Source organism: Acomys russatus, chromosome 2 (assembly GCF_903995435.1).
Source record: "Acomys russatus chromosome 2, mAcoRus1.1, whole genome shotgun sequence".
In the NCBI taxonomy this organism is placed as follows: Eukaryota; Metazoa; Chordata; class Mammalia; order Rodentia; family Muridae; genus Acomys; species Acomys russatus.
This window is the reverse complement of record NC_067138.1, coordinates 99,911,936-99,931,304: the sequence shown is the minus strand read 5'-3', so window position 1 is coordinate 99,931,304 and position 19,369 is coordinate 99,911,936. Positions and strand designations below refer to the sequence as shown.

General features: G+C 38.1%; 1 protein-coding gene across 4 annotated transcripts in view; it reads left to right on the top strand.

The window, feature by feature from the left end:
* Caap1 (caspase activity and apoptosis inhibitor 1) overlaps positions 1–19,369 on the top strand; it is a 93,035-nt gene that overhangs the window by 34,902 nt on the left and 38,764 nt on the right. For 2 of the 4 annotated variants that reach the window (XM_051164238.1, XM_051164265.1), the window contains exon 6: positions 15,856–16,801. The exons of 1 other annotated variant lie outside the window; for it this stretch is intronic. In XM_051164238.1, the coding sequence (XP_051020195.1) occupies positions 15,856–16,253 (398 nt within the window). In that variant the 3' untranslated portion in view covers positions 16,254–16,801. Of the gene's footprint in view, positions 1–12,966; positions 13,061–15,855; positions 16,802–19,369 lie in introns of those variants that run through there. One more of the 4 variants, XM_051164256.1, reaches the window with a different exon arrangement.

Genomic DNA, 19,369 nt, shown 5'->3' with positions numbered 1-19,369 from the left:
CTGCTCAAACTATTTATTGCACTAACCAAGGACAATACATGTAGTAAACATTGAACCCCTACTCTGATCTAGCCAATGGAAAGGACATTCGCCACAGTTATGTGGAGGGCAGGGACTGACTCAGACATGAACTCTGGTGCCCCATATTTGATCACCTTCCCTTGGTGGGGAGACCTGAGGGCACTCAAAGAAAGAATAAGCAGGGTACCAAGATGAGACTTGATAGCCTCTGACCATCTAGAGAGGGAGGAGGTCCCCTTGGTCATAGACCTAGAGGAGGGGAATAGGGTGAAAGTGGGAAGGAGGAAGGAACAGGAGGATACAAGTGATGGGATAACAATTGAGCTGTAATCTGAATAATTTAATAAAATTAAAAAAAAAAGACTCCATTGGAATACAATGGCCTGTTTTGCTGTTATTTTCATAAAGTAACTCTAATCATTTGAAAACCAACAGTGGAAAAGCCAAGTAGTCATATGCCAGAAAATGTATATATTTTGTATTTTGGAGGCTATACTGACTGTCTCACACAAGCATGGAAAGCACACTGTTGACACTAGATAGATACAAGAAAGGTGAACATATAAAATGACTGTTGTGCAATAGTTAGTGATCAGGTTGCAAGTAAGCTGGAGAAAACGGTTACATTCTCAGAGGGTTCTGTTGTTGCTGCTGGGATTTTTTGTTTGTTTGTTTTTGTTTTCTTTCCCCTGGATGACGATGGAACCCAAGAAGGAATTCATGTATACTAGGCAGGTGGTTTACCACTGAATCACAATCCAGTTCGACGCCGTTTAAAAAAGAAAAGAGGAATAAAGTTGTTTTTTAGAAAAATGTTTGTAAGTAAATTATGAAATGCTTTGCTGCCTGGTAGGATAAGAATGAATTATCTGGAAGGTTTTTGTTTTGTTGTTGTTTTGGAAGTTTTATTTATGCAGAACACCTTTCAGGTTTAGGGTAGCTAATCTGAACTAAGTTGTAAGTAACTTCGTAGAGTTAGCCTAGAAACCATGGTTTATTAGGAAATAGAAATCCCAGCAGGTGCAAAAATCAGCCTTTCTCCTTTTATTTTCTAAACAGGTTGTTTTCTATTTGTAATTTGCAAAATTATGAAAATGTAATACTGTTTCTATAACTTTTCCTACATAGTTAGCCATTCTGCTCACAATAAACTTAGTAAAAATAGCGCCTAATGCTTGGAAATGCATTGTCATTTTAATGGCTTGGCTATTGAAGATTAATCATTCAAAGGCTGGAGAGATGGCTCAGAGGTTAGGAGACTGTTTGTTCTTCCAAAGGTCCTGAGTTCAACTCGGAGCAAACACATGGTGGCTCACAGCCATCTATGATGAGATCTGGTGTCCTCTCCTGGCATGCAGGCACACATGTGGCTAGAATGCTGTAAAACAAACAAAAAGCAAATATTTTTTAAAAATTACTCATTCAAGCCTAGTTAGTTCTAAAGTTCAGGAAACCAAACTATGAAGTAGTACTGAGTTTTCTGTTTGTCCTTTTAGAACAAATTTTACTGTGGCCTATTATTTTTATATGGAACAGACATATTATTTAAATTACTCTTTTGGTTGTTCTTCAGTTTCTAAAAGGCTCAAATATGATTTGAGTAGTTACGTAGGTAGGACTCAAGCATCTACTATCAGTTAAGTTGGTCTTTCTTTGTCAAGTACTGATAGGAAATAGCATGTCTGAAACTAGCAGTGCTAAGGATGAATACTGAATTCATAAACTAACCTTTACCATACTGATGCTAACAAGTAAAGATCTACTTTTACCATGAAAATATTATTTAAAGGCAGGTATAAGATTTTTTGATTGGGTGGAACTATAAAATTAAAGCTCTTCTGTTAGAAATAATTTCTTAAATCATTCATTTTCAGTCAGAGGTGGTAGCTATGTGAGCAATGTCAGTTGTAGTTTTGTTTTTTAGCTTAACTGAAGTATTGTGAGTGTGGGACCTTAAAGTTCCTTACAGTACCAGTGAGTGCATTGTTAAAAAGACTTAGAGCTGCTTTAAAAATAGACATGGTGTATTTACATTTTAAAAATGGGTCATTTGTGCTATAGACTGAAAAATGAAAATTTCTATTTGATGAAGGTAATGTATAGAAAACATTTTTGAACGTTTAAGGCCATCTTTGCTAGTGTAATGAGTTATTTTCCTACAGATTTATTTATGAAGGCATCCAGCAATATTAAAATAAAGATCTGTATTTAAATTATTTATGCCTTAGGGATATGTGTAGCTTATAAATTATTATAACTTCAAAAATTAAGTTAAAATTTATACTTGCATCACTTAACTTACTACTTGAGAAAGCTATTTGGCTGTCTAGGTCGCTGAGAGGAGTGGAGAGGGTTACTGTTGCTATTTTAAAATATGTGGAAAGTTGTTAAATAGAAAAGCTACTTGTTTGTTCTGTATTGCTCATAAGGCTGAAAGCAGAGCAGACAAAATTATCATTAGACAAATCTTTGGAGTTTATTGCTGATTTCAGAGATATCAGAAGATGCCTTGGATTGCCTCAAGTTCCTGTAATGCAAGGTGCTTGATTGAAGATTGCATAAACCACCACCTGGTGGTGCTGTTGTGCAGCAAACTCAAGCAAGGCTTGGCTGTTTGGCCTTGATCTTGAAGTTTCTTTTAAGTTATTTGGTTTTGTGAAGACTAGTGCCTACTGCATTGTTGGTACTTGGGCAGAGTGTTTAATATGTTTTCTTAGTTTGCTTAATGATAGAGCAAAGTATATAATGTTTTCTGTTATCTCTACCTTTTTTTTTTGTTACATTACAAAAAAGAATGCTTAATTTGGTCTGTACTTGATGGTTCTTTGAAATATATTCACTGGGATCTAAGCATTAAAGTAAGTAATACAACCATATAGTACATAAAATGATCAGTGTCAGTAAGGCATTTGCTGTATTTTACGTAGAATCTTATATATTCATTTTTTCATGTGTCATTAGAGATATGCATACATAAATATGCACATAAGAGTCTTTGCTTTGGTTAGGCTCAAATCTTAGCATTAAAAATTACCTAGTTAGCTCCTGTAGCTATAATATAACCTTCAAATTCATGAGTTAATGAATGTTAGACAGAGTTAAGGATTGCTTGATTGTGCTAGGAGTGTGGCTCACCAGTAGATCACCAACCAGCCTAGCATATGCAAGGCCCTGGGTTTGACCCCTGCCCCAAACTCTGAAAAAAAAAAAGTTAGCTAAGCGCTTTAAGAATTTGAAGGGCGGGCTTGAATAGGAACAATATATAAGGCTCTAATTGGAGCAAAATATTTGTCAATGGGTTAAGCTGTGTGATAAAGCTTTTATTTTTAGATGAGCTTTCAGCCATTCAGATTAGTGGTCACCAATGTATGTTTACCATATTTCCAGGAATATAGGGGAAATGCCAAAATTTATAAAGTAAATCAATAACATAAGCTAATTATGTTTTAAGTTTTTCCCTTTAATCTTTAATACATAGACACACACACACACACACACACACACACACACACACACAATCTCTATATAACTATAGTAGTATAAATTAGCTATAAGAATACAAAATATATGTGCTGGAGTAGGTGTTTAAAACATCCTTTACAGACAAACAGGTTATAGCCTGTCAAAGACCTGCAGGGACTGGAGAATGGAGACATGCTACCAGTAGCTCTCAGCCTTACTATTGCTGTGGTCCTTTAAAACAGTTCCTCATGGTATGGTAATACCAACCATAAAATTATTTTGTTGCTCCTTCATAACTGCAGTTCTGCTGCTGTTATGAACTGTAATGTAAATATCCAGGATCTATGCTATGTGATCCCCAAAAGGGCCGTGGCCCACAGGCTGAGAGCAGCTGTCTAACAGCTGGACAAAGGAAAAACAAATGCGTCGATGAAGCAGTTTGTGTCTCGGATCATGTTTTAGAGGTCTATAGAATAGCATTTTAATTATATATCAGTGTGTTAATCGGATCCTTGAAAATGACTGAGAGAATAGGCCAGGTGTGTTTATGGGGTATGATACTGGTTAGTTTAGTTTAGTTGTGCCAGGGCACATAGGCAAATATCATGTGGGGTGTCATGGCACCTTTACTTGCCAGTCATACCTTCAAACTGGAGGAAAATAATTGATATGGCTTATTAATTTCCCTTTTCTGACATTTTTGAAGTTATATGAAATTTTTGTCATTTAGGATAAGAACTAAGTATGACACTTGTGAGGGTTAAGTTGAGGGTGGTTAGGTACAGTTGTCACAGTTACAGAGGCATCCTGGGACCTGCTGAGGTGGTGCATGCCTGTAATCCCACACCAGGCTGAGGGCGCAGGAGAGGACATTCCAGGCCAGCCTAGGCTAGATAGCAGGACCTTATCTCTAAAAGGGAGTAAATGAGGGGAATGCTGCTAAAAAGAATTTTACAAGCATAAACGAAAACAGTTATGGAAAGTTATGAGAAATCAGATGCCACCAGAGGCTTTCATTGCTTAGTCAGGAGGAAAGGGCCTCAGCTGATGAAGTAGCATTGGTTGCCTGCTGAGTTGTAATATCTTCTAGAGAAATCTCTCTGGATGGGCAAATGAACTCCTTAACTCCTTCTTAGAAGACCTACATGCGTTTGTGGTGTGAGTGTTAGAGAGCAACAGGAGACCAAGGAGAAAGCTGTACAATGAAGTCTGGAGTTGGAAGCACAGGAGCGTGTTCACTATTTATTTTTAAAAGCTGTGTCTAATTCCTTTTCTTCTGAGCTCTTGTTTTATGTTCTTACCCAACTCTGGCAAGTAAGTAGTCATAAACAGTCTGAATGTGAATTAATGTCTTTAAAGGGTTGGTCAAGTGAGAAGAGATTTCCTTGTAGGCCAGCCTGGCAAGATGCTGTTCCTCCCACCACCAGGGGAAAAAAACAAGCACTTATTTTCTCATGTCTTTGAGATTTTTTTCCACACATCATTACCAGAAATGGAACCAACTCATATTCCTCCTACTTTAAAAATATTATGATTGTTGTTGTTTTTTTGAGATTGGGTTTTACTGTCTAGGTACATGTGCTGCCATGGTTAGATATGCTGCTTGTTCATTAGTTGGTTTTAGCATGAGCTGCAGGGATCTGTGTTTGTCCGTTGGTTGGTCTTAGCGTGAGCTGCAGGGATCTGGGTTGTAGGGATAGGATTTAGGCCTTCACGCTTGCATGGCACTTTACCAATGGAGCTGTCTCCCAAGTCTGGGGCTGTGTCTGCGTGCAGCTTTCATGCATTAGTTCTCCTGAGACCACTGGCTTATCGAAAGAGAACAATAACTGTACCCTAATACCAAATGGTCATCCCTGAAAACCATACAGACTGGACAGGATGTATTTGTATATCTAGGGGTATATGTGCATATACATATGCATAATAAATACACACACATGCACATACATGCATGGAACAACAGTTATTGAAAGAGAGCACGGAGGGGTATATGGGAAGGCTTGGAGGGAGGAAAGAGGAAAGAGAAATGATGTAATTATATTACAGTCCCTAAAAATAAAGGATCTAATTTTTAAAATGAGCTTTAGATGTCTTCTGGATTGTATCTTTTAAAATTGTGCAACTACTCTCTTCATCAAATACACTGCTGTTTAGTGCTAGGCACTGCGACTAAAGAGATAAGTAAAACATCCCTGGCCTGGAAAGACCTGAAAGGAAGCTGTTGTATACTTTCCCCCCCTCCATATTCACTTGTTCCTGACTCTGTGTGTGCCCTTTTCTCCTACTGAAATTGATGGACTACACTGTCAGGATCAGCCCTCTATTTGTATACAGGTCTTATTTTCCTTTGATAATGTACATTTTTTTCATCTCCTACCAAACCATTCTCTCATTGCTGTCTACTAAGTCACTGCTTACTGCTCATCCTGACCTCCTTTTCTCAGGATTGTCCTCTCTCACTCTTCCTTCTCAGTCTCCTTCCTGACTTCTAAAGAGTGAGTGGCTCAGGACCTAATCTTTGAAATTTTCAACATTCCATAGGACTCTTAAGAAGCCCTAAGACTGAAAGCCAAGCCAGGTTTGCCAGCTTTCAGCACTCACAGGGCTCTTGTCTGCTCGATGGGTGTATGCTTTCTAGTTTATCACATGGCTCTTACATGTGCCATTTATATCTTGATTGGATGTTATCTAACCTAAATTAGCTAGCACATTTCCCCCTTTCCAGAGCTCATAGACCTAATAATATACCTCGACTTTCCTTGGAATCAACATCATGTTTAACTTGGCTATAGTTTCAAAGACGTCATCTTCCTTTGATGACTGGCACCACACTGCTCTACTGTATGTCTGGTTCACAGCCTACTCAGAGTTCCACAGATGGAACGCTGTCAGTTATGACTAGGTTTCAATACTTGTGATCCACATGTCAACATTTGAGATTTAAGCTTATTTGTGTGAGTAGCAACCTGTTTAGATAAAACCAAAACCAAACAACCAAACAGTTGCAAATCTATGAAGCTGCCCTAGTCTACTTCTGGTCAGCACGTGATTCCTACCACCACTGCCTGTTTTACACTGCTCATCATTGTTTACAACCTGACAAACATTTAGGGGTACCCAAGTGTCACTTGACCATGGTCCTTACTATTAAGTGGCTGCCTACCTTGTGGTGTGTTTTATTTACATCTGACTATCTTTAAATAGAGTGCTTCATTAGACAAAGGGCGATACATGTCTTTGGTTACTTTAAGTCTTCAGTACTAACTAGTCCATAGAAATTGGACCTAAGTCAATTATTTTGAATAAGTAAAGCAATAGATGGATAAAAGTGGTGTGGGTGTGGATGCACACACTCACTCATGTTACTGTGTGTGGTTTTTTTTTTTTTTTTTTTTTTTTCGAGACAGGGTTTCTCTGTGTAGCCTTGGCCATCCTGGACTCACTTTGTAGACCAGGCTGGCCTCGAACTCACAGCAATCCGCCTGCCTCTGCCTCCCGAGTGCTGGGATTAAAGGCGTGCGCCACCACGCCTGGCGTTACTGTGTGTTTATATGCAGCTCGGAGGGCAGCTTGTAGGTGTCTGTGCTCTACTTCTGTCTGTGAATACTGGGGATTAAAACTCAGATTATCAATCAGCCTTGGTGGAAAGCACCTTTACTGACTGGAAAGCACCTTGCTGGCCCATAGTCTATATGCTATTCTTTATATAGAAGATGTAAACAGAATATTCTAACATTGTATGCAACAGTATTAGTCACCTGCTGTTCCAGTCCGTCCTCAGAAAAGCACATTGTGTCTTGGTTTTTCTTTCTGTCCCCACCCAGCTGGGGCCATCTGTTGTTGTCTCCCTTCTCCTTGGCTTTGTCTTCACTGCCTGTGTGATGAGGCTCCACACAGTCTTCTGTGTTGGTGGATGACTATGGCCTCTTACAAATGTGACCACAAGAGTCACTTCTCTATAGCCCACATTTCTTTTGATATTTCATAATTTGGGTTTTTTATTTTGTTTATTAAATTTTATATAGAGCCTTTTTTACACTCCTAAACCCTAAGCTGTCTTTCTCCATGAGAAATAGGCCCTTTTTTCCTGACCATTCTGAAAAACAAAAACAAAAACCCAAAATGCATATGATGCTTTTGTGATTTCTACCTTCATCTTATGGTGATAATTCCTCAACACTATGCCATGGGTTCCTTTTGCTTTTCTATGTCTACTGAGGGAAGAGTGACAGTGGAAAGAACTGACAGTGGCCGTCGTTTTTAATACTGATTCAGTCAGACTATTCTTAGTGTGGGGAATATGAAATACTCTGCGAATTAGCATACTGATGATTGAGTTTGTTTTAGTTTATAAAAAGTACTTTTATATTTTTATTATCTTTTTCTGAGCTTATATATATTTAAGCAAAAGAAGTGCTTTAAAAAAAAAAAAGGAAAAAGAAATGCTTTAGGCAACATACCCATTGTGAAATAGACAGCAAAGCTGAGCACAGGCTCTTTGGACAGATTGTGAAGTACTGAGATGTTACTAGCAGCGAGTATGTGTGTAAAACCTAACAGTTAGAGTTGCCTCCAGTACAGGGCTATAGGGCCGAGCGTGAGCAGCCTAGGGGGGCTTGTCCCTGAAGAAAACTTACTCTCTCAGCCGGTGCCTCCTTATAGTTCTTCAGCTAGAGGCAAGACCTTATGAGCTCTACCCCAGTTCATTTCAGGATGCTAACTGGTGTGGTATTGTGTAGACAACCGTGTTGTTGTGAGTTAATGGGTGTAGCCTCCCTGTCATGCCCACAGTATACTATTTTACAGTAGTCCTCCTGGTCCTTAGCCTCTTACAATATTCCCGTCTCCTTTTCCTTGATGTTCCTGGAGCCCTGAGTGTGAGGATTGTGTTAATAGATGTATGATTTAGAGATGGGTGCCCCATAGTTATGCATACTCTGCCTTTGACCACAGTGGGTTTCTTTAATAGTCACCGTCAGCTGCAGAGAGCTCTTGTCTTTCTTTAGTCTATTGAGACGGACTTTGTAGCCCAGATTGGCCTTGAACTCAAGATCTGCTTCCCTCAGCCCCCACCCCAATACAGATTATAGGTGTTTCCTACTATCCCTCACTAAAAAAATTTTTTTCGTTAGATTTTAAATTTCTATATGTATGAGTGTATATGCCTGGTGATCATGGAGGTCAGAAGATGACACCAGATCCCCTGGAACTGAAGTTAAGGATGGACGTGAGTCACTGTGTCAGTTCTAGAAACTGAACCCAGGTCCCCTTAAGAGCAATAAGTGTTCTTAATCACTGAGCCATCTCTCCAGCCCTGTTTTCTAAATTTACTTTTGTAAATTCTCCTCTTTGTCAGTGTACTAGGTTTCCTCCTGCCCTAAAGAAAACTCTAGTTTTTAGTAGTCAGTAAAAAGCAATATCTTTTTGTTTTGTTTTTTGAGACAGGGTCTCACTATGTAGACCAGGCTGCTCTTGCAATTAAAGGCATGTTCTACCATGCCTGGCTTACTTTAAATCCCTGAAGAAAGAGATTGAAGGTGACTTGAGAAGATGGAGGGATCTCCCGTGTTCGTGGATCAGGAGAATTAGCATAGTAAAAATGGCCATCTTACCAAAACCAATTTACAGATTCAATGCAATCCCTATCAAAATACCTACACAATATTTAAAAGACCTTGAAAGGTCAATTCTCAACTTTATATGGAAAGACAACAAACCCAGAATAGCTAAAACAATCTTATGCAATAAAAGATCCTCAGGAGGAATCTCCATACCTGATCTCAAGCTGTACTATAGAGCAATAGTAATTAAAACAGCATGGTACTGGCACAGCAATAGGCTGGTTGATCAGTGGAATCGAATTGAAGACCCAGACATGAATGCACACACATATAGTCACCTGATTTTTGACAAAGGATAGCATCTTCAACAAATGGTGCTGGTCTAACTGGATTTCTACATGTAGAAAAATGCATTTAGACCCATACTTGTCACCATGCTCAAAATTCAAGTCCAAGTGGATTAAAGACCTCAACATAAACCCAGAGACACTAAATTAGTTAGAAGAAAAAGTGAGAGGAAAGCCTGGAACACATTGGCATAGGAGACAACTTCCTGAACAGAAAACACCAACAGCCCAGGCCTTAAGGTCAACAATTAATAAATGGGACCTCATGAGGCTGAGAAGCTTCTGTAAGGTAGGAGACACTGTCAATAGAACAAAGCAACAGCCTACAGACTGGGAAAAGATCTTCACCAACCCTACATCTGACAAAGGTCTAATATCCAAAATATATAAAGCACTCAAGAAATTAAACACCACCAAACAAAATAATCCAATTGAGAAATGGGGCTCAGATTTAAACAGAGAATTCTCAACAGAGGAATATCAAATGGCTGAGAAACACTTAAAGAAATGCTCAACATCTTTAGTCATGAGAGAAACGCAAATCAAAACAACTCTGAGATTCCATCTTACACCCATCAGGTTGGCTAAGATCAAAAATTCAAGTGACACCACATGCTGGCGAGGATGTAGAGAAAGAGGAATAACTCCTTCATTGCTGGTGGGAGTGCAGACTAGTGCAACCATTTTGGAAATCTGTCTGGCGCTATCTCAGAAAACTGAGAATAGGGCTTCCTCAAGACCCAGCTATCCCATTCCTTGGAATATACCCAGAAGATGCTCCAGCACACAACAGGGACATATGTTCAACCATGTTCATAGCAGCCTTATTCATAATAGCCAGAACATGGAAACAGCCTAAGTGTCCCTCAGTAGGAGAGTGGATAAAGAAACTGGTACATTTACATTATGGAATATCACTCTGATATTAAAAACAAGGAATTTCCAAAATTTGTATACAAATGGATTGAACTAGAAATGATCATAATGAGTGCGTTAACCCAGAAGCAGAGAGACTCAAATGGTATATACTCACTTATAACTGGACACTAGCCCAAGGGGCAGGTCCCATGAAAGTCTTCACTTACCAGGAAAGTGGGATAGAGGTGAGGACATCCTATTGGGACTCTAGGTGAGAAAAATATAGGAGAATGGGAAATAGATGAATCCCGATGGTCCTAGAAACCTACAAGAACATTATGACGGGCAGATCTGGGTCCAGGGGTTCTGTTCGATCTAAGGCACCAACCAAGGACAATACGTGCAGTCATCATCAAACCCCTACCCAGATCTAGCCAAGGGACAGAACATTCTCCACAGTTAAGTGGAGACTGGGGTCTGACTTTCACACAAACTCTGGTGCCCCATATTTGGCCATGTCCCCTTGGTGGGGAGACCCGATGGAACTCCGAAGAAGGATAACAGACTACCAAGAAGAGACTTGATACCCTAGCATCATATTCAGGGGGAGGAGGTCCCCCTCAGTCACAGTCATAGGGAAGGGGACTGGGGTGAAAGTGGGAGGGAGGGAGGGAGGGAGGGAGGAATGGGAGGATGCATGGGATGGGATAGCAAATGAGATGTAGTATGAATTATTTTATATTTCAATAAAAATGTGTTTAAAAAAGTAAAATGGAATAAATCCTCAAAAAAAATTTCCATTTCCTTAATTACAAAATATGTTGGAAAACATTTTATTGGTCTTTTGTTGTTTTTTGTGAAATGCTTGACACTTAGATTTTTGTTTCTGGTTGGTTTTCAATGATACATCTACATAACTATTTTTGTATTTTTCCTTTTTACAAAAGTATTTTGGTAGTGTTTCCCTGAGTTCTGTCTCTCTCTCTCCCTCTCCTTCCCTCCCCCCCTTACCCCCCCCTCTCCCCCCTCCCCCTCTCTTCCCTTTTAAAAAGCAATCTACCCAACATCTGCCACTGGACTGTACCTCTAATCCTAGGACTTTCATTTAAAAACTTCATTGTTGTTTCTTTGTTGGTTTTCCATTTTTCTTTTTACTTAGGAAAGATTATATTTACATGTCTTCTATTCAGTTAATTTACATATTTTAGATATTTGTCTCCTGTGTGACTAGTTGCCTTTTGCAGGAATTTGGACAGCTGTGTAAATACTCCCTCTCCTAGGCTTTGTCTCTTGGCCTTATGTAATAATCCACTATCCGAAGGTTTTATAAGCAGGCCAGCATTTCATGTTACAAATAAGAACTAAATTAACTAGAATGTTATAAGCCCTTTGCAAGTGTTAAACATGGTAATGTAACTTAAAATGGCTTTTAACTCTTAGGAGATACACTATGATGTCATCTGTGTTTCTTGTGTTTACTTGCTTTTATTGACTGTTCTATCGAAAACACTTAGGAAAAATCAACTTTATGACATGAAATATTTTCCCTTACCTAACTTATGGAACCTTGCAGTTTTCAAGCAGTGAAATTTGATGTAGATTATAGTAAAACACAGGTATTGCATTTTAGTTTTTCCTATTGTGTAGGACATACATTTTTACTTATGCTCTCAGTATTTTACTTGTGTGTGTGTGTGTGTGTCTCGGTGCATGCACAGTGTCAGAGATTGAACTCTTGGCGCAGAATTATATTTTAAAGTGAATGGATATGCTTGGTTTTCTTCTTCTTGGCAGTAAAATGTTTAAAGACTGTGAGGTGTGTGTTTAGCCTTTATGCCTTTGTCCTATGCTCATATCTGTAGCTCACAGAATAATGTAAACAAATATTTCTCTGTTAAATTGGACTATTCGCCTGTGTCAGTGATTAATTTGAGTAATAATTGATTCATATTTCTGTCTAGATACTGAGTCTAGATGGATTGGTTTATTACTTAAAACTCTTTAGTATGCGTGTTCACAGTTTGGGATATGAATCAAATAGGTAGGACAGAAAGAAGATAGCGAGAAAATGAACAAAAGAGAAATGGTGAAAGCATGCGGGCTAAAGGACAGTGTAATAGAATGTATATTGGCATGAAAGTGGCTACAGGATCAACCCTGAGAGAGATGCTAGGCAATGCCCATGCTCTTTATCACTTTTCACTGTCCCCACTTTTCCTTTGTCTTCCTATCACTATAGCTACCCAAGCTCTTAAGACCCTTTAGTCCTTTCCCATAGTCAGTTTGCCCCAGCCTTCCACAGCGCTTTCTCTCTAAGGAGCTCTGTGCTGTGCAGTATGAGGGCCGTCTGTCTGACTGGAGGTGCAGGGTCAGTGTAAGGAGTGTACCGCAGATTCCCGTTCCCTGGGAACAAAGTCACTTTAATCTTGCAGCTCCATAACATCAGCAACTTGGCCCTAATTTTTTCGTGATTTCTTCCTTGCACTATTTTTAATTATTAGTCTTTTATAGTTTTAGTTAATAGTTTGAAATTTTATTCTCATTATTTTAATTGTATGTTTGATATTTTAATTCACACTTGTTTGTATTTTATTTTTCTGTTGGATTTTAATATGTTTGTTTTTAAGTAATCAACTGAACTTAAGTACCTATCTGCTTAAGCTCTTCATGTTTACTAGACTTTTTTTTTTTTTTTTTTTTTTTTTTTGAGACAGGGTTTCTCTGTGTAGCTGTGGCTGTCCTGGAGCTTACTCTGTAGACTAGGCTTGCCTCAAACTCATAAAGATCTACCTGTCTCTGCCTCCTGAGTGTTGGGATTAAAGGTGTGTGCCACAAACACCCTGCTCTTACTTACTAGATTTTGCTTAAAAGAGTAGAAATAATTTACCTTTTAAATTGTTGCTATAAGACTCTTATGAATTTATGTGTAAACTTGAAGGTGATATTTTGTGGAATTCTTCCACACACTACACACACACACACACACACACCACACCACACACCTAGAGTGAGAGTACAGAAGGATAGAACACATAGTTATACTATTTCAAGGACTTTGAATGAAACATTTAAGATAATCACTTCTTTGAAAAGAATGTATAAGCTTTGCCTTTTCTGCTTTGTGAAGCTTAAGAGAAATCCTTAAAAGTCTTCATTCTCTGTGAGGAAACACAGGAGCAAATTATCTTTAAAATGTGTTCATATGTGTGTATAGATGATGATTTAAAATGTTAGCTACTGATTGAGTCTACTGAAATGAAACTTAAGAAATAGTGGAGAGGCTAAAAAGTGATATTGACACCTTCACATAATGACTTCTACAAGTTGCCTGCTTTCAATTTTGTGAAAAAGTACGGTACATATGTCAAATCATTCGAGGCATGTAATGCTACAAAGGTTTGGTACCTGTGGTACACTTAAAATGGGCAGATGTAGTCTATGAATGCCTTCAGCAGTATTGCATTGTAGAGAACTCAAGTTACTTGGATTTGATAAGTTTGAATGTGAACAGAGAACACCACATTTCTTTAGTGATAGATTAGGCGCACTGTTGTTGATAGAAAAGCACAGGTATAAAGCATTTGCCTATTTAAATATTTGAAATACACTCAAATTTTTCTTGAATAAGTTTTTGTCCTTTGAGATACTGAGGCTGCATTTATGAACATTTTGGTCCTGAATCTCTGGCAGTCTTGATTTTACAAAGCATTTTATTATGTGAGTTCAGGGCAGAGTGGCTCTTGAGCTTCATAAATAAGCCTGTATAAACAGATTTTTAAAAACCTGTTCAAATTAAGGGGAAGTGTGTCTAGTTTTGCACTTCTTAGGCCCAGAAAAGTGTTTGAAAGCCATCTTCCTCCCGAGGGGGAAAAAGAGCATCGGATATGAGTGTGGACTGTCCCGCAGAGTCATGTGCTGTGCCCTTAGTCCCACGTGGATGCTGTTTGGAGAGCTTGTGCAACTTTAAGTGCTCAGTCACTGGAAGCAGGCCAGTTGGGATTTGTCCCAGGAGACACTGTGTCCCTGGCCCTCTTCTCGTTCTTCTCTATGTGCCTTGTATTCATGTGCTGAAGTCTCTGAACCTGTAAGCTAAAATTACGTCTTTGATCTTGTAAGTTGTTTCAAGCATCCAGTCTAGTCTGAAAGACTTAGCTCCATGTTTCCAGGCCTGCTGTGAGACAGCTTCGTGGCAGTGGGAGCCTGTGGCAGGAAACAGAGAGAGGCAAGACAAAAGAAAGAACAGAGGGGGCAGAGCAAGATGCCCTGTAGCACGGATGGCAAACCAGTGTGATTGTAGGTGACCCCCAAGTGGCCCACCTGCACAGTGATTATTTGAGGCTTTCAACAACACAGCACACGCTTTCTTATGTTTGTTTTTTATCTCAAGTTAGAATATTTCTATCAAACATTTCATAAAACAGAGGGCTTATTTATTTTGCTGTAATTATTTTCTTGCTGTTTGTAAATTCTTATTTTCTGGTGGAGATATGTGAATGCTCTTTAGAATATTAAAATTGCAACCTTTTTACATATTCTATTTGTGGCAACAAAGCAATATATGTGTGCGTGTGTATATGTATATATATATATATACACACACACATACGTAACTTTAATTTTAGAGTTGGAAGTGGCTTTCTAATTAAAATGATATGGGTTAAGGTCAGTAAAGTGTGTGTTATAAAGCAAATGAGATTGAATTATTTTTTTTCCTGTTCATTTTGTTAACAGTTGTTCTCATTTGTCTATCAATGTTTCATAAATAAGTTTTCCCCATTATTGGAAAGGCATTAAAGCCAAGGGTTTGAGAATTAGTTTTTAAATAAAAACGTGTTTATTCCTTAATATGAATAAGTTAGAGTAATACTCGAACACTCAGAATTGTAGAGAGTGTCTGGAGCCAGGCACTGTCCACGACCACGACGGTTCATGGGGAGCCGCCATCTGCATTTACACCAAGTTCTTGACATCAGAGCTTACAACATTGCTATTAAAATAATTGTATACCAACTTTATTAATTTAAAATGAAGGCTCGTTTTTATCTTAGGTAGTAGCCTTAGACATTCTTTAATTTATTGATTCAGAACCAAATGCTTGAATAAGTTTATGAGACGATGTGGGATAAGTGACGTACAGAAAGAACATTTTTCCCTCTTTCTAGTCCACAAAGCAAAGTGTTTTAAATATTCTCTAGGGTGAAACTGTATTTCTCCAGTAATAGTCTACTTAAAAGAATTTCAACATGAGCCTTGATATTGTAATGTATAAACTTCATTGTGGTATAAGACATTATGATATTTTCATTAGGAAAATTGATCAAGGGAACTCCATATGATGGACTAAATTTCCCAATGTTCTGTGTTTCACCAAATTGGAATAATAACTACTCTAGGATATACATGAAATATGCTTTTGTTATTCAAGTTGAAGAGTCAGGAAAGAAGTGAGTGCAATAAGGATTACAGATGAACTTGGGTCTTTGTAGTTGGGGGTAGGTCAGGGCAACCTCTTCATTAAATAGAAGAAAATGTTGACCCAGGGATTTGGGTTAGTTACATGGTTCTCCCCCACCCCCACCCCCCCTTTTTTTTGTTTGTTTCAGGCAAAGGGGAAGATAGTGATGTACTCAGTATAAATGCAGATGCTTATGACAGCGATATAGAAGGCCCAAGCAATGAAGAAGCCGCCGCCGCCGCTGCCGCCGCTACTGCTGCCACTGCTGCTGCCACTGCTGCTGCTGCTTCAGGGCTCCCAGAGAGTACAGCTCAGAGGGAAGCTGCTCAGATAGCTGACATGCAGAAGGACATTGAAAAGAGTGTGAATGAGATTTTGGGACTGGCAGAGTCGAGCCCAAAGGAACCGAAAGCGGCCACCCTGACTGTTCCTCCTCCAGAAGATGTTCAGCCTTCCGCGCAGCAACTGGAGCTTCTAGAACTTGAGATGAGGGCAAGGGCAATTAAGGCGCTCATGAAAGCTGGTGACCTAAAGAAGCCAGCCTAGTTTCCTGACTTGACTTTTGTGTGTGTTTGAATGAAGCCATGCCATATAATTTTGCATCTGACATTTGTTTGAGGTCTCATGTGATACTTTCATGTAAAACATTAGGAAGCTCATCTTAGGCTGAAATTATATCTATTTTTTACTTTTATATTATAGATTATAGATGAGTGTTTAAATTCATGGCAAATATGATTGAATACCCTGGTATTCCTTTAGTTATGTCTGTAAATTGATATCTTAAAAGCCAACAGGAAGCAGTCAGAATAATTTTTTCTTTGTTTTTAAATGTTTGAGTAACAAACTCAAAAGCTTTAAGAAAGATTGACCAAGCATGTTTCTCTTAAGGCTACCTGTATTTTTCAATAAAATATTAAATTATTGCTCCTAGATTTGTTAACAGTTTAAGGACTTTAGTTTTGTGTATATATACTTTAAAGATATGTATTGTTTGAGGATGCCTTTGTGGATGTGAGTTTCCCAGATAAAACTAATGAACTGTTTTGTTGTCAGGCTGAGAGATCTGAAATTGCTTTAAAAGCTTTTTTAAATAAAGACAAAACTCAACTTAAGGCTATTTTTTTAGCAATGTAAAGTTAATTTGTTCATGTTTAATTCCAGGAACAAGGCATTTTGACAAATGCTTGGTTCTTTGGGGAAGTATTTTGTTCACATTTTCTCCTTCAATTAAAAAAGAAAAATTTCATTTACATTCCAAGCTATCATGAAAGGGATAATAAATTATGACACAGGGTTTCATTGGACATCATTGTTTGAAGATCTGATGTATAGTTCCATAAATTAAAATAATGAAGGCTGTTATTCTGGATATGAAGACTTGATACTTTTCCAAAAGCAAAATTGACTTTAAGAACCTTTGATAAGTTGATGCTGTAATTAAGCTAATTTTGTATACTTTTTAATAAACAAATTAGCACCTTGCCACGTTATAGTTATCTTTTGCTTCATTATTAGTTACACTTGTTTGATACCAAAATAAATTTTGGTAGAGTCCCTTAAAATAAATGACTTTTTTCTAAAATAGAAATTTGGAGCTGTTTTTGTATCTGATAACATGTTTTGGTGTATCTTCCTTATAAGGCGTGCTCTAGTGAGCTAATATGGAAGCTCCTCTTCACACAGCTTGCAGGGATTGTCTTTGATTAGCTAACCTCGTTATATGTTGATTTTGAGAGATTTTAGGTACACAGAAGACACATTTATAAGCCATTGGTGTTGCAGATGTATTTATTGCTGCTGAACACGTCTTTAAATAATCCTCTCATTTTCCCCCTGTCTAAATTTAATGAAGCACAGAAGCCTTTGTCACATGAAATAGTTGTCTGAGACCTGTAAACATGGATGTGATTTTAGTAGTGAACATTCGTTGTCAGTGCTTCAGTATGAGCAAGCATTGGCTATAGTAAAATGATTTTTCTATTCTAAAGTAAATGTTAAAATAATGAAGCAATACAGAGTAACTATTACTGCTTACTAATTATAACCACAGCAGATTGCATTTGTGTGACTAAATATACAAGAGTAGAAAAGCCTCTCTGAATTTCATTTACTGCTCCTAATGCCTTGTGTGTCTGTTCAATTTAGTCTATTTGCTGTAGAAGATATTTAATTGAAGTAGGAAATGTGAGAAAGAATGAACTGGGTGTTTTAAAGATATTAGATGCTTGCTTAAAAATATTTCCATTTTCCACATTGAAATATTGAGAGCTTCCTGCAAATGGATTGGCTGTAAAAAATAGGAACTTTCGTATTAGAAATGTTGTAATAGAAAAATAACATGTAATTCTACTGCTACCACACAACCCCAACTCAGGGACAGTCACTGCATGTCTCTATAGAGATTCTGTGCATGAAGCAGACTGATAATGAACATGTGGGTACCGTTTCTTTATATGTGTAATTCTTATGTTAAAGTGAGAAAAATCCTTGGGTGACATTTAACTAGTAATTAAATGTAAAAAAGACCAACATTTCCATTTAATGTCAAGTAGTTCTAACATGACTAAGAAAATGACCCAAATGTGCTTTTTATGTTATTTTTGTTTGTGCAGAGATGATGATGATGATGATCATGATCATGATGATTAATTTTTAAAAGGTTTTTCCAGATAGGGCTTCTCTTGTAGTCTTGGCTGTCCTAGACTTACGTTGTAGACCAGGCTGGCTTTGAACTCATAGAGGTCCACCTACCTCTGCCTCCCGAGTGCTGGAATTAAAGGCGAGGGATGTATTCCTATTTTGGGTATGTTATCTGGCTTGTAGTCCAGGCTACCCCTAGCTTGCTCGCCTTCTGCCTCCACTTACCCATTTAAACCTCCAGGGATTAATGGTGTGTACTACCATGTCCCACTTTGCCCCCAGAGTTTGAATGCTGTGGCAGCTGACGATGGTTCTCAGCATTAATGAGCAGTTGTCTTAAGTAAAGCATCTGTAGAACGCTACCAACTCCTTAGAATCACTAAGCTGTATAGTATAAGTTTTATGTCAAATCTTGTTTTGAATCACACATTAGATCCCAGGCCATGATCACTTATGTGAATGAGGGAATTCTCCATAGTTTGAACAGCAATACAAATACAGAAAGTTATGCACCTTTTATTTCCATTTTCAATCTAGCAACACATTAGTGAAGCTACAATTTAGACAGTTAAAATTTCTCAGTTCAAAATAAATATATATATTAAGAAAAGAAGCTACAGTTACTTTTCCCTGACTATGCTAACTTGTCTCACAAACTAAAAAACATCAGTGCTTTAGCAAAACTATCATCTTGGATTACATTTACTTTTTTTCCCATTTTGCTTGTCAATTTATTGCAAGATAGTATGGTTACAAGTGTAAACTATAACTTGATCATTTTAGCCAGCCAGAAAGTTGCTGCAAATTGCTCATTCAAACCCAAACAACTTCCAGTGCAGTACAAGGATCAGAAATACCTGACTGGGCAGTGGGCTTAAGCCACTAACTGAATCTTAATCATTGTGATTTCACTAACCAGCAGTACAGAAAGATACTGTCACGCAGAGCAGTTCCCATGAGTGAACTCTCTGGCTGTCTCGATTGAGATAGATACAGTCACGTGCCCACAGCTTGGCACT